Below are 13,204 nucleotides of genomic sequence, written 5' to 3'. Positions count from 1 at the left end.
GATCATGACCTGAGCTGAAGTCGACGCTTAACTGACTGAGCCACCCGGGCACCCCCATTTCTTCTATCAGACAGCCACACAGCTCACTCAAGGTGCCAAGAGCACCCCGAGCCCCCAGCAGCAAGGTCCTCCCCAGGTCTGGCCTAGGGCTTTTTCTGAGCCTGAGGCTAAGGCCTGAGAGGAAAGAGCTGGAACAGTGGCCTTGAGCAGCCGCCAGCTGAACTCCCGCAGCCTCCCCTTCCTGTCTGAGGTGTGTTTTGCCAAGCCCACTGTCTGTTTCAGGGGCAGCACAGGATGGCCTCAAAGAGGAGCCAGAGCACAGAGATTTTTCCTACACAGTTTTTTTCTCCTCCCATACCCCCCGCCCTGCCTTCTACAGAGCCCGTCTTTTGGCTGGCATAAACACTTAGTTTCCCAGGCAGCCTGTCCCTTTGAGGGCCCCTTGCACCTGAAGGCTGACCCAGAGCAGCTCTCACTGATTGGGCTTGGGCAGAGCCAGGGGCTGGAAAGGCGAAGCTCCCCCCTCCCCCATCCCGAGGCGCCCCCCCCCCCCCATCCTGAGGCGAGAGGGCAGGAGGCCCCAGCCTGAAGTTGCCTGGTCCCAGGCCCAGATTGTGGACATGAAGACGGGGACGCTGGCCGAGCTGAACACGTCCGGGGAGCTGTGCATCCGAGGGTACTGCGTCATGCTGGGCTACTGGGGCGAGCCCCAGAAGACCGAAGAAGCGATTGGACAGGACAAGTGGTATCACACAGGGTGAGGAGGCAGCTGGGGGCCAAGGAGAGGCTGGGGGGTGGGGTGGGGGGGTGGGGGTAGGGCCTGAGTCTTAGCTGGAAACATCAAACTAACACAAGAGAACTTGTTTGTCAAGAGGGCTCCTTCACATCTTGGAGACTTCATTTCCAAAATGTGTCAGATGAGGATGATCGTGCTCCCTGCACAGAGCACCCAAAAAGATCAAACACAGCATGGGTGAGAGCGCCTAGGACAGGGCGCTATACGGGTGTCTGTAAAACCTGAGCCAAGACTCAACTGTCAATTGAGAAAAACAATTTTTTCTCAACGCTTTTTTTCTTCTTCTTCTTTTAGCGTTTATTTATTTTTGAGAGGGGGAGAGAGAGAGAGAGAGCACAAGCTTGGGAGGGGCAGAGAGAGAAGGGAACAGGGGATCCGGAGCGGGCTCCACGCTGACAGCGGAGAGCCCGAAGTGGGGCTTAAACTCCTGAACCGCGAGATCATGACCTGAGCTGAAATCGGACCCAACTGAGCCCCGGGCGCCCCTCGAGTGAACCAATTCTTATCGTGCACCTCCGATGTGCCAGCACTGTTCTGGACAATGGTTGGTTGGCCAAGGGAAGGCAAGATGAACAGGGGTCCTGCCTGACTTTCCACACGTCTTGGGAGGAAGACAGATACGAAAGAGATCAGTTCAGACATGATAAACGCCAGGAAGCCAGTAAAACAGGGTCAGAGGAAGAAAGCAGCAGTGGTGGGGACAGGAGCTTCTCTTAGATTGGGGGGTCAGAGAAAACCTCTTTAAGGTGGACGTGTTTAAACTGATCCCGAATGATAAAAAAAAAAAAAAGAAGAAGGAAAAGAAAAAAAAAGCTTAGCCACGAAAAGCATATATCCAGAACGTCTTATTTTTGCCATATCCCCCAGAGTCTAGGGCAGTGTGAGGCACACAATAGGTGCTCAATAAATGTTTGATGGCTAAGCCAGTCAGAAGAGGCAGAGGTGAGAGGTCATCCCTGGGCTTTCCTCACAGAGACATCGCCGTGATGGACAATCAGGGCTTCTGCAAGATCGTGGGCCGCTCCAAGGATATGATCATCCGGGCGGTGAGAACATCTACCCCGCCGAGCTTGAAGACTTCTTTCACACACACCGCAGGTGCAGTAAGTGCAGGTGAGGCACCCCGCCCAGGCGAGCCCAGGTGAGCCCCCAGGAGCAGGAAACAGGGATGGGCATGGCAATGTCTGACATCTGTCTCTGGCGCTGCAAGGTGGTGGGGGTGAAGGACGACCGGATGGGGGAGGAAATCTGTGCCTGCATTCGCCCTGAAAAGGGGGAGAAGGACTACAGCGGAGGAGATCAAGGCTTTCTGCAAAGGAAAGGTGGGAACCTCAGCCCGCCCCACGCTGATGTTGCTTTGTGCTTCAACCCCCTCTCCCTGCCAGCCAGCCAGGCAGCCCACTGCCCCCTCCTCCTCCCCCCCTTTCCTGCCCCCCCCCCATCCTCACGCTTTATCTCCTCTCCCTATGGTCTGCAGATCTCCCACTTCAAGATTCCCCGATACGTCGTGTTTGTCACAAACTACCCCCTCACTGTCTCAGGAAGGTGAGTAAAGGAGACCAGAGAGGGGCAGGGTGGCCTGGGGTCCTAGGTACAGAAGGCCCAGGTGGCTCGACCTATGCCTCCCTCCGTGATGGGCAAAAGAGTCTGGCTTGCCACAAACTCTTCCCCACTTTACCCTAAGAAACACCTCAGTCCAGGCAAACCAAGCCAGCTGGGAACCATGGTTGGCAGAGGCCCTGAGCCTGGCTCTCACTCTGTTCTTTTTCCTCTAGATCCAGAAATTCAAACTTCGACAGCAGATGGAACAACATCTAAACCTGTGAATAAGGGCGGGGGGGGGGGGATCTCCCAGGCCCTCGATGCCCTCTTCCCACATTCCCCTGTCTGTCTTGTGATTTGGCATAAAGAGCTTCTGTTTCTTTGGTTGGTCTCTTGCTGGTGTGCTCTCTTGACAGCTGCTATGGGATGGAGAAGGGAGGGACACTTTCAGACCCTCCGGTTCCTTGTCACGAAGGTGCCGACTTTGGTGTGCATTATCTATTTCATTTAATCCTCACTTTGATCCCTTGTGAGACATGAACCCAGATCATTGCTTTTTCACTTTGTTGTCAGATTAGTCAGCAAGAAGTATCCTTTTTATTATTTATTTATTTATTATTTATTTATTTATTATTATTTATTTTTGGGACAGAGAGAGACAGAGCATGAACGGGGGAGGGGCAGAGCAGAGAGGGAGACACAGAATCGGAAACAGGCTCCAGGCTCTGAGCCATCAGCCCAGAGCCCGACGCGGGGCTCGAACTCACGGACCGCGAGATCGTGACCTGGCTGAAGTCGGACGCTTTAACCGACTGCGCCACCCAGGCGCCCCAAGAAGTATCCTTTTAAAACAATAACAGCTTGGGGCGCCTGGGTGGCTCAGTCGGTTAAGCATCCGGCTTTGGCTCAGGTCACGAACTCGAGGTTCGTGAGTTCGAGCCCTACGTCGGGTTCTGTGCTGACACCGTGGAGCCAGGAGCCTGCTTCAGAATCTGTGACTGCCTCTCTCTCTCTCTCTGCCCCTCTCCCACTCATGCTCTGTCTCTGTCCCTCAAAAAATAAATGTTAAATTTTTTTTTTTTTTTTTAATTTATTTTTGGGACAGAGAGAGACAGAGCATGAACGGGGGAGGGGCAGAGAGAGAGGGAGACACAGGAATCGGAAACAGGCTCCAGGCTCTGAGCCATCAGCCCAGAGCCCGACGCGGGGCTCAAACTCGCGGACCGCGAGATCGTGACCTGGCTGAAGTCGGACACTTAACCGACTGCGCCACCCAGGCGCCCCTAAATTTTTTTTTTTTTAAACAGTAACAGCTTGGGGCGCCTGGGTGGCTCAGTCAGTTACACATCCGACTTCCGCTCAGGTCATGATCTTGCGGTTCATGAGTTTGAGCCCATATCAGGTTGCACTGGTGGTACAGAGCCTGCTTGGGATTCTCTCCTCCTTCCCCTCTCTCTGCCCTTCACCACTTTGCATGCATGTGCTTTCTCTCCCTTGAAATAAATAAAATACTTAAAAAAATAAAACGATAACAGATTTACTAGTATATAATTTCACATACCATCCATTCACCCACTTAAAGTATCCTATCGATGGTTTACAGTATATTCACAGATACGTGCGGTCATCCCTGAAGTCGATTTTTTTTAAATTGAAGTATATAGTTGACACACAAATGCTACATGAGTTTTCCAAAGTCAGTTTAAACATTTCATCACCTTAAAAAGAAACTCCATACCCTTTAGGATCAATCCCACATCCTGTGTTCCCCGCCCCCCCCCAAAACCAACCCAATTTTGATTTCAAAAAAAAAAAGATGAAGCTGGGGCTTCCTTGAGGGGCTGGGCCAGTTCAAGCCACTGTAGCTTGACCCAAGAAATAAAACAGCTGTGTTCCAAAAGGCACATCACTTTCCAGTTCACAGAGGCGGAAACTTCTCCTGCTGTTTTGAATACCTACCTCCCTGCAGCAGAGGCGTCCTCTTTACTTTTTAGAAAACAACTGAAGTTTAGCGTGCTCTGGGTGCCCAGCCCTAGGCTAGGTGCTTTCATATGTATTTTCTCTTGGAATTTTCCCACCAACCCTCCCAAATAGGCACTTGCCCCATTTCACAAACGGTGAAACAAACTCGGAGAAGTTCAGAGTCTTACCCAAGGCCACACAGCTGGAATTAGAACCCAGATATTTGGCTCCAAAGCCCGTGATCTTTCCACTTTATCAAAGAGTTCTTCAGATGCCTGCTTTCCCAGCCCTTCACCTGCACCCCGTCCCTCCCAAGGACACCGTCTGTGACTTTCCTCCCAGCAGGTGCCCAGGCCGGCCTGACCCAGGAGATGACAGCTTACTCTGCTGGCCAAGCTAATTGTCCTTGGGAATCTCTGCTCCTTCAACATCCAGCCCAAGGTGCCCTCTCCTTTCCCACTGACTCCACGGTCCCTGAAACAGACCAGCCACACAGCACAGAGGACACTGCCCTGATATCCAGCAGGTTTGAGTTAGTATCTATTGCCTGCTGTCTCTTGTTGGTTTGTCTCTCTCCTGTCACACCTGTACTGCGACCTGATCTTATGTATCTAGATGTCCCCAGTCCCCAGCTTTGAGTCAGGCACATACAATGTGAAGGACTGAACGGACCAAGAGCTCCTGCATGGGGCGGGGAACTCGCCCTCGGACAGGGGGCCAAAAGGCAGGCGAGGCGGCTCAGCCCACAACCCTCTCCGGGAAAGGACAGACGGGCGGGCGCGGTGAGCGCGTCCGGGCCCAGCAGGTGGCGCCGCAGAGGCGAGGCCCGGGGCCCTCCCAGCCCGTCCGGGGACGCGGCGCGCGGTCACGCAGTCCCTCTTCCTCCTGCCGGGGCGGCCCGGGCGACCCGGCTGGCGCGGCTCTGCGCACTCCCGTGCGTCCCGGGAGCGTGTCTGCCGATCTCTCCGCGCACCAGGCCGCTCCCCGCCGTAGCGGGCGCCATGGTCGCTCCCGGGGCCCGGGCCCGCGGCTGGGCGGCGGCGACCAAAATGGCCCAGAGGCGCCGCCACGCGGAGGGCGCCAAGGGACCCCGAATCCTGAGTCCCCGAGCCTCGCGCGCGGGCGCTTTAGCTGCACGTGAGTGGGGGCGGGGGCGGGGCTCGCGGGGCGCGGCGGCGGCGGGGCTGGGTCCACGTGGCGGCTTGGTCACGCCGTGAAGCCACCTGCCGTCCCTCCCCGCCCCCAGGCGAGGTTGGGACGGGACGCGGTACCATGGCAAGGAAATGTCCCGGTCCGGAGACTGAAGTCTCTTGGTGCGCTAACCAGTTCGGTGACCTGACCGAGTGATTTCCCGCTGAGCCCCAGTTTCCTTCCCTCCTAACGAAGGGGGCATAATATTCCCCATCCCACCTTCCTTGGGGAGTTGTGTGGCTTAGATGGCTGAGCCGCTGTTGACGACCTTGGGGTGGGGATGCGTGCGACGGAACCCTGCAAGTGGCTGGAGCCGCTGGGGTCACACCTCGCCCGGCCCTTCCACCCCTGCCCCCAGTGGCCGTACTGCGAGAAGCGCTGCAGCTACTGCAATTTCAACAAGTACGTCCCCCGCGGCGTGGAGGAGGCTGCCATGCGGAGCTGTCTGGTGACTGAGGCGCAGACGCTGCTGGGGCTCAGCGGCGTGCGGCGGTGGGTGCTGGGGCTGTAGGCGGGGTCTTGGAAATTGGGCGAGCGGCTAGGACCGGTGCAGACGTCCCGGAGGGCTCCCCCCAAGTCTCAGCTCCTCCATCTTCTCTCCCCAGGGTGGACTCTGTGTTCTTTGGTGGGGGCACCCCCAGCCTGGCCAGTCCCAACACTGTGGCTGCTGTCCTGGAGGCGGTGGACCGGGCAGCCCACCTGCCTGCAGACTCCGAAGTCACATTGGAGGCCAACCCCACTTCGGCCCCAGGCTCTAGGCTGGCAGCTTTGGGGCAGCAGGGATCAACAGGTTGTCCATTGGTCTCCAGGTAACCCATCTTACCCACCGCATCCCAGGGCACCCAGACCCTCCGTGCGGTCCCTCCTCTGGTCACATTCATTAACTGGGCTCCTCTGGGTGCCAGGGCCCAGGAGGCATGTCTGCTGCTGTGCTAGACCACAAGCTCCATGAGGCAGGGATCATGCCTACCTTTTTTTTTTTTTTTTTTTTTTAATCACAGTATTCCAAGCACCCACCATAGTGCGTGGCACATAGCAGACGCTCAGAAAAATTTTTTGTTACATGATTGGAGACCTAGGAGGAGGCAGAAGGGTCATCAGATCACTGCACCATGGTAAAGGCTGCCAGTAAAGGGAGTCTCAGCAAAAAGCTTTCAGAGTACAGCCTGAAGGGTGTCTCAGTCTGATGAAATCCTGGAAACCTTCCTGGAGGAGGTGATCTTTGAGGAGGAGGAGTTCCACAGGAGAGAGGGTGTGAGAGGAAAAGACACAGGAATGGGAGAGCCTAGTATGTTCTGGAGAGCTGTGAGTCACTTGCCATTGGAGAGGCTGGAGGCAAGGCTGCAAGATAGGGCCCCAAAGCCTTGAGCATCACACAAGGGAGTTTGGGGTTTTACCTGGTGGTGATAAGGGACTTGTTGAAGGTTTTTAGGTAGGGGAGAAACATATTCTTTTCCGGTTGACTCCTGGTACTTCCATATCCAGTATTGTCCATCCTTCTAATACATCTGCCACTTAACCATACAGTTTGGGGTTGGGGCTTTGTCCCAATGGGATATACCAAAAGAGATACATCATTTCTGAGATATTCTGGCCCCAGATGTATATCTTAAATCTACTTGTGAGGAACCATCACGAAAATCTAAATTAAAAGACTTTTGGTTGTGGGGGGGGGGGCCGCCTGGGTGGCTCAGTCAGTTGAGCGTCTGACTTCGGCTCAGGTCATGATCTCACGGTTTGTGACTTGGAGTCCCGTGTCTGGGCTCTGTGCTGACAGCTCGGAGCCTGGAGCCTGCTTCAGATTCTGTGTCCCCTTCTCTCGCTGCCCCACCCCTGCTTGTGCGCTCTCTCTCTCTCTGTCTTTCAAAAATGAATAAACATTAAAAAAAACTTTTTTAAAGACTTTTGGGGGGTGCCTGGCTGCCTCAGTCGGTGGAGCGTGCAACTCTTGGTCTCGGGGTTGTGAGTTCAGGCCCCACCTTGAGTGTAGAGATTACTGAAATAACTAAATAAACTTAAAAAACAATGTGTGTGTGGTAAGAACAGATAACCTGAGATCCGTTTACCCTCTTAACATATTTTTTAGTGGACAGATCCGTGTTGGTAACTATATGCACAGTGTTGTACGACAGGTCTCTAGAATTTATTAAGAGACATTTTAAAAACAACCAGCCGGTATCCATCAAAAACGTCATGGCCTGAAAGACAAAGGCGGTGTATCTAGCCTGAGAAACGAAAGAGACAACGAGGGCTGAATGTAATGTGTGACCCAGTTGGATCCTGGATTTGGCTGGGGAGAGGAAATTACTCCAATAGATATTATGGGGACAAGTTTGACTCTGACTGTGTATTAGATAATGGCATTGTGTCAATGTTACATTTCCTGAACTCTGTAATTGGATTGTGGTTATGTAAGAGAATGTCCTTGTTCTTAGGAAATGCACACTTAAGTATTTAGGGATACTGAGGGATAACGTTTAAGTTAATTACATTTAAGCAACCACATCGCGAGTGCCCTCTAGCATGTGGTCAGCGGCTACCATATTCTCCTAAAACGTTCTATATCTGCAGTGACCAATAATACAGTAGCCACTGACCACATGTCAGTAAACACTTGGAATGTGATTATTTAAATGTAACTAACTTGAAATTAAGTAGCCACATGTGGTTAGTGTCTACAGCATTGGACAGTGCACACAGAGAACACTTCTGTCATCCCAGAAAATTCTTTTGGTCTGTGCTGGTCTATAACTTACCGTCAAGTGGCTCAGCATTGTAATCACATACACGTATATTTAGAGACAAAGCAGATGTGGTGAAATGTTTTTCGGTGAATCTAAATGAAGGTGTTTATTGTACTTGGCTTTCAAACGGTCTGTAAGTTTGAAGTATCTTTAAAAGTAAAATTTAAGGGGCGCCTGGGTGGCTTGGTCGGTTAAGCGTCCGACTTCGGCTCAGGTCACGATCTCGCAGTCCGTGAGTTCGAGCCCCGCGTCGGGCTCTGTGCTGACAGCTCGGAGCCTGGAGCCTGTTTCAGATTCTGTGTCTCCCTCTCTCTCTGCCCCTCCCCTGTTCATGCTCTGTCTCTCTCTCTGTCTCAAAAATAAATAAACGTTAAAAAAAAATTAAAAAATAAAATAAAAGTAAAATTTAAAAGTACTCTCGGGGGCACCTGGGCGGCTCCGTCGGTTAAGCGTCCCAACTCTTGATTTCGGCTCAGGTCATGATCTCACGTTGGCTTCGTGAGATTGAACCCCACACGGGGCTCTGCGCTGACAGCACGGAGCCCGCTTAGGATTCTCCCTCTGCCTCTCTCTCTGCTCCTCCCCCGCCCACCCTCTCGATCTCTCTCTTTCAAAATAAAATACATTTATAAAAAAAACTTTTAAAATAATATAAATAGATAAATAAACAAAAACACTCTTGCCTTTGGAGTCAGACAGTCCTAAATTCCAGGTCTGACTTTGCCATTGTATGGCCTTGAGCAAGTTATGTAACACATCTGAACCTCCGTTTTCTTATCTGTAGAATGGAGCTAATGTTGGAGGATTAGAAGGATGCATTAGATAGTACTTAAAAATGCTTTGCACATAGCGAACCATAGTGAGGCGGAGCCCGTGGTACCCTTGGCTTGCGGCTCCCTGCTGTGTCCTGTGTATCTGTCCACAGTAAGGTCGGTCACCTGTTCCCGTCTGCCTCTGAGCTGGCCTCCGTGTTATACCTGGCCCTCTCTCCTCAGTCCCTAGATGACAAGGAGCTCCAGCTGCTGGGGCGGACACACACGGCCAGCGATGCGCTTCAGACACTGGCAGAGGCCCGACGTCTCTTTCCCGGACGTGTATCTGTGGACCTGATGTTGGGGCTTCCGGCACAAAAGTCGGGGCCGTGGCTCCGGCAGCTGCAGGAACTGCTGGGCTACTGTGACGACCACATCTCCCTCTACCAGCTGACCCTGGAGCGGGGCACCGCACTCTTCACCCAGGTGCAGCGGGGCACCCTTCCCGCCCCTGACCCCGAGGTGGCTGCTGAGATGTATCAGGAGGGACGGACGGTGCTCCGGGAGGCAGGCTTCCGCCAGTATGAGGTCTCCAACTTCGCCCGCAATGTAAGTCTTGGGCTGCTGGCTGAAGTTGGGGGATGGGCAGCCTAAGCCGGGAGTGGAGAATTGTGGGGGTGGGAGGTTGCTGCCGGGTGCTCCGGAGGCCTGAGACAGGGGACATTCTAGCCAGGTGCCCCTTACCTGAGCAGATGCGGGCCCACCTTCTTCTCGCTGAGCGGGCTATTCCCTCCTTCCCCACAGGGGGCGCTTAGTACCCACAATTGGACTTACTGGCAGTGCGGTCAGTACCTTGGCGTTGGGCCCGGTGAGTCCCCCGAGAACCATAGAAGGGATGACTCAGGAGCAGAATGTCACGGCTGTGTGATCTCGGGCCACTTATTAACCTCTCAAAGCCTCTGTTTCTTTATACGTGAAGTGCAGCAAAAAATAATACTTTGTAGAGCTAATGAATATGTATTTCAAGATGCTTGAAATCGTGGCTGTGGCACTGTAGTGCTCACTTGTTAGTGTGTATCACAATTAAAACTCGGATTGCTGAGCCCCGCATCCAGAGTTTGGTGGGGCAGGGTGGGTTGGAGTAGGGCCCAAGAATTTACGTTCCCAGCATATTAGAGGCTAATTGTCCAGGGACCGCATTTTGAGAGCCACCGATTTAACATCTGGCGAGCACACACAGCATTAAGCTGCTACTAAAGGTTGCTGATGTCGTCAGGGGCCCACGGGCGATTTGTGCCCCAGGGGGCCGGGGGCCACACCCGGGAGGCTCGGATCCAGACCCTGGAGCCTGACAACTGGATGAAAGAGGTGACGCTGTTTGGCCACGGCACCCGGAAGCGCGTTCCCTTGGGCGAGCTGGAGCTGTGAGCATCTGAGAGCACAGGGCTGTCACCCCGGCTTTGCCTGCACCCCCAGAGCCATCCCTACCGGCACAACTTAATTTCCTGCCTTGCCTTGCCCCCTCCCTCCCCGTCCTGCATGGCCTCACGAGCCCCCGTACACACATCCCAGCATAGGGTTTGAAGAATGGGGGTGCGGCCAGGTCTCCTCTCCAAGACACCTTGATGGTTTTTCTCCCAGGCTAGAGGAAGTTTTGGCCATGGGGCTACGTACAGACGTGGGGATCACTCACCAGGTAAGGGTTGGGGGGCTGTGGCACATCACTTCCTTCTCCTGGGTCTTTCGGAATCACTGTCTCGTCTGTGCTCACACATAGACACACATACGCACATCTGTTCCTCTGGGGCTGGCAGCTGGAGGTTGGCCTTGGCCCAGCCGAGCCCTGATGGGCAGAAGTGGTGGGCAGTGTGGGGCAGTGGTGAGAACCCTGGACGAGGGCCGCAGGCACCCCCACCCCCACCCCAGCTCTAGGTGTGCGTGAGTCCGTTGCAGAGACCCCTGTGCGGACGGGACCCTCCCTTGCCCTTCACCACACCCCCAGACGTGTGCCCAGACTAGCCAGCCACCCACCCTGCGGTCCCTGCCCCTCTCACCCTTCCGGTTTCCCAGCACTGGCAGCGGTTTGCATCCCAGCTGAGCCTATGGGACGTGTTTGGATCAAGCCAGGAGGTGAAGGCCTTGCTGGTACAGGGCCTGTTGCTGCTGGATCACAGGTGTGTTGGGGGGGGGGGGGCATGTCAGGAGTCCCCGGGAGCCCTGACTACAGATCCACAGCCCCAGGAAAAACGCAAAAGACCCATGAGGAGGGGCCTGTGGGGGCTGAGGGGTTCGTACCGGTGGATGGTGAAGATTGAAGTTGGTAAACTGAGGCAGTCACATCCAGGCTTCTTGGTTTTCCAGGGGTCTTCGGTGTTCCTGGGAGGGTCTGGCTGTACTAGACTCTCTGTTGCTGACCCTCCTGCCCCGACTCCAAGAGGCCTGGCTGCAGAGCGCCCCCTCCCCTGGGCAAGGGGGATGACCAGATGTTTCTGTGATCCCAGGACAGTGCCAGGTGGGCTCTGGGGGCCGGACTGACGCTCTCCACTGGCAGGTGCCGTCCCAGCTCCAGTCGGTGCCCTTCCTTGGTATCCCCAGGGGGTATGGCTACCATGAGGCGCATGAGAGGACATTGCTGGTTTGCAAACTGGCATTGAGTTTGCCCTCCGCTGCCAGAGAAGGAGTAATGGTTTCTGCAAGTGCCTCTCATTAGTGGGCTTCAAAGGAAATCCTGGCCCCTCCAACATAGGGCAGGACTTAGAGGGCCCGACCTGTGCGGCTGGACCCGTGCCCACATCCAGTACAGACACCTGCTGGACTCTGAGGACAGTGGGAAAGATCAGAGCAAGCCTTACCCTTTCTCTTTTGGCAACTGGGTTATGTCTGGGGTCCCAGGGCCACACAGACCCTCCTGCGTCCCCGGCTCCCCTCCCCTCCCCTTCTCTCACGAGAGTGAAGGTCGCAGGGAGCTAAGCAGGGAAAGGGGAGGGGAAAAGAATTCAGGAAAGACCCAGAGCCTGGTAATTTTCCCCTGGCCTTTTACCTGCACAAACGATTGCCTGGTTTTATTTAAACAGCCCAACAAGCCCAGGGAGGGAGCCCGCCTTGACCTTCGTCAGCTCCTTTTTCTAGGTTCCTTCCCTGGAGAGTAGAATCCTGATTTGGGGGCTCGAGGCTTAGTCTAGAGCCGAGATTCCTTCCCCCACTGTACATTCCATTTTAAAAGATTTCAAACCTACAGGAAAGTTAAAAGGATAGTTCAATGTAAACTACATAGCCTTCGTTGCAGGGTGCCTTGTACAGTCTGGAAAGAGGAAGGATTCATAATGTCATCAAGGACATCTTCAACCTGTAAAAAAATAAAATAGCCATGTTTCCAGACTTTGTGCTCACCCTGTAGAGTTTGCGATTGCTACATTTTGGCCACATTTACTTTACCTTTGAATAGCTAGCTAGCTCTTTCTTTCTTTCTTTTTCTTTGCTGCACCATTTGAAAGAAGGGTGTAGACATCAAACATTTTAGCTTGTATCTCCTAAGAAAAAGAACATTGTCCAATATAGCCACAGCAATATCACCAACCTAAGAAAGTGTATGTTCGTGCAATACTGTGTGGTCCATTTTCAAATGTTCCCGAATGTCTCCAAAACGTTGTAACTCTCTTTGGAAGCCGGGGGGGGGGGGGGGGGCGGGTGTCGAGAACACAGACTCCAATAAAGTTTTATGCTTTCCTTTCGCTGTTATGTCTCCTCGTTCTTCTTCTCCTTTTTTTTTTTTTAAAGCCCCCTTCCTTTTTGCTTATTTTTATGACACTGGGTTTTTCAGAATCAAAGCCGCTTGTCTTGTAGAATGTCCCACATTCTGAGTGTATCTCTTTGCTAATGATTGGGTTTAGGTGAAATATTTTTGGCAAGAATACATACAGATATTGTGTAGCTCAAGGTACATAATGCCAGGTCAGGCCCCTATCGATAATACTAATTTTGACCACTTGATTAAAGTGGCAGATGTCCAATCTGTCCATAGTATATTTCCCCCCACCTTGGAAGTTAATAGTTTATCAGTAGCGTGATACCTTGAGACAAATGAATGCCCTGTTCTCTGACAATCATTGCCCCAATGATTTTAGCATTCATTAATGACCCTTTGCCTAAATCAGTGACTAGAGTAGGAGATGCAAAATGTTCATTTTTGACTCTAACATTCTATCGACATTCGTTAA

General features: G+C 53.2%; 2 protein-coding genes across 3 annotated transcripts in view; both read left to right on the top strand.

Moving 5' to 3' along the window:
• ACSF2 (acyl-CoA synthetase family member 2) overlaps positions 1 to 2,337 on the top strand; it is a 34,919-nt gene extending 32,582 nt beyond the window's left edge. Inside the window, exons 12-15 of one of the 2 annotated variants that reach the window (XM_030296994.1) lie at positions 606 to 757; positions 1,770 to 1,909; positions 2,007 to 2,118; positions 2,274 to 2,337. In XM_030296994.1, the coding sequence (XP_030152854.1) occupies positions 606 to 757; positions 1,770 to 1,909; positions 2,007 to 2,019 (305 nt within the window). In that variant the 3' untranslated portion in view covers positions 2,020 to 2,118; positions 2,274 to 2,337. Of the gene's footprint in view, positions 1 to 605; positions 758 to 1,769; positions 1,910 to 2,006; positions 2,119 to 2,273 lie in introns of those variants that run through there. The other variant, XM_030296995.1, reaches the window with a different exon arrangement.
• Positions 2,338 to 5,216: 2,879 nt separating this feature from the next.
• RSAD1 (radical S-adenosyl methionine domain containing 1) lies at positions 5,217 to 12,681 on the top strand. The gene is given in 11 exon segments (XM_030296577.1): positions 5,217 to 5,421; positions 5,423 to 5,437; positions 5,850 to 5,983; positions 6,097 to 6,254; positions 6,257 to 6,300; positions 9,231 to 9,596; positions 9,792 to 9,855; positions 10,264 to 10,411; positions 10,629 to 10,683; positions 11,058 to 11,161; positions 11,349 to 12,681. Coding segments are annotated over 11 exon segments (1,326 nt in total). The 5' UTR covers positions 5,217 to 5,301; the 3' UTR covers positions 11,467 to 12,681.
• Positions 12,682 to 13,204: the final 523 nt, after the last annotated feature.

Source organism: Lynx canadensis, chromosome E1 (assembly GCF_007474595.2).
Source record: "Lynx canadensis isolate LIC74 chromosome E1, mLynCan4.pri.v2, whole genome shotgun sequence".
Classification (NCBI taxonomy): Eukaryota; Metazoa; Chordata; class Mammalia; order Carnivora; family Felidae; genus Lynx; species Lynx canadensis.
Note: the sequence above shows the minus strand (reverse complement) of the source record. Positions and strands in the feature narration are given on the sequence as shown.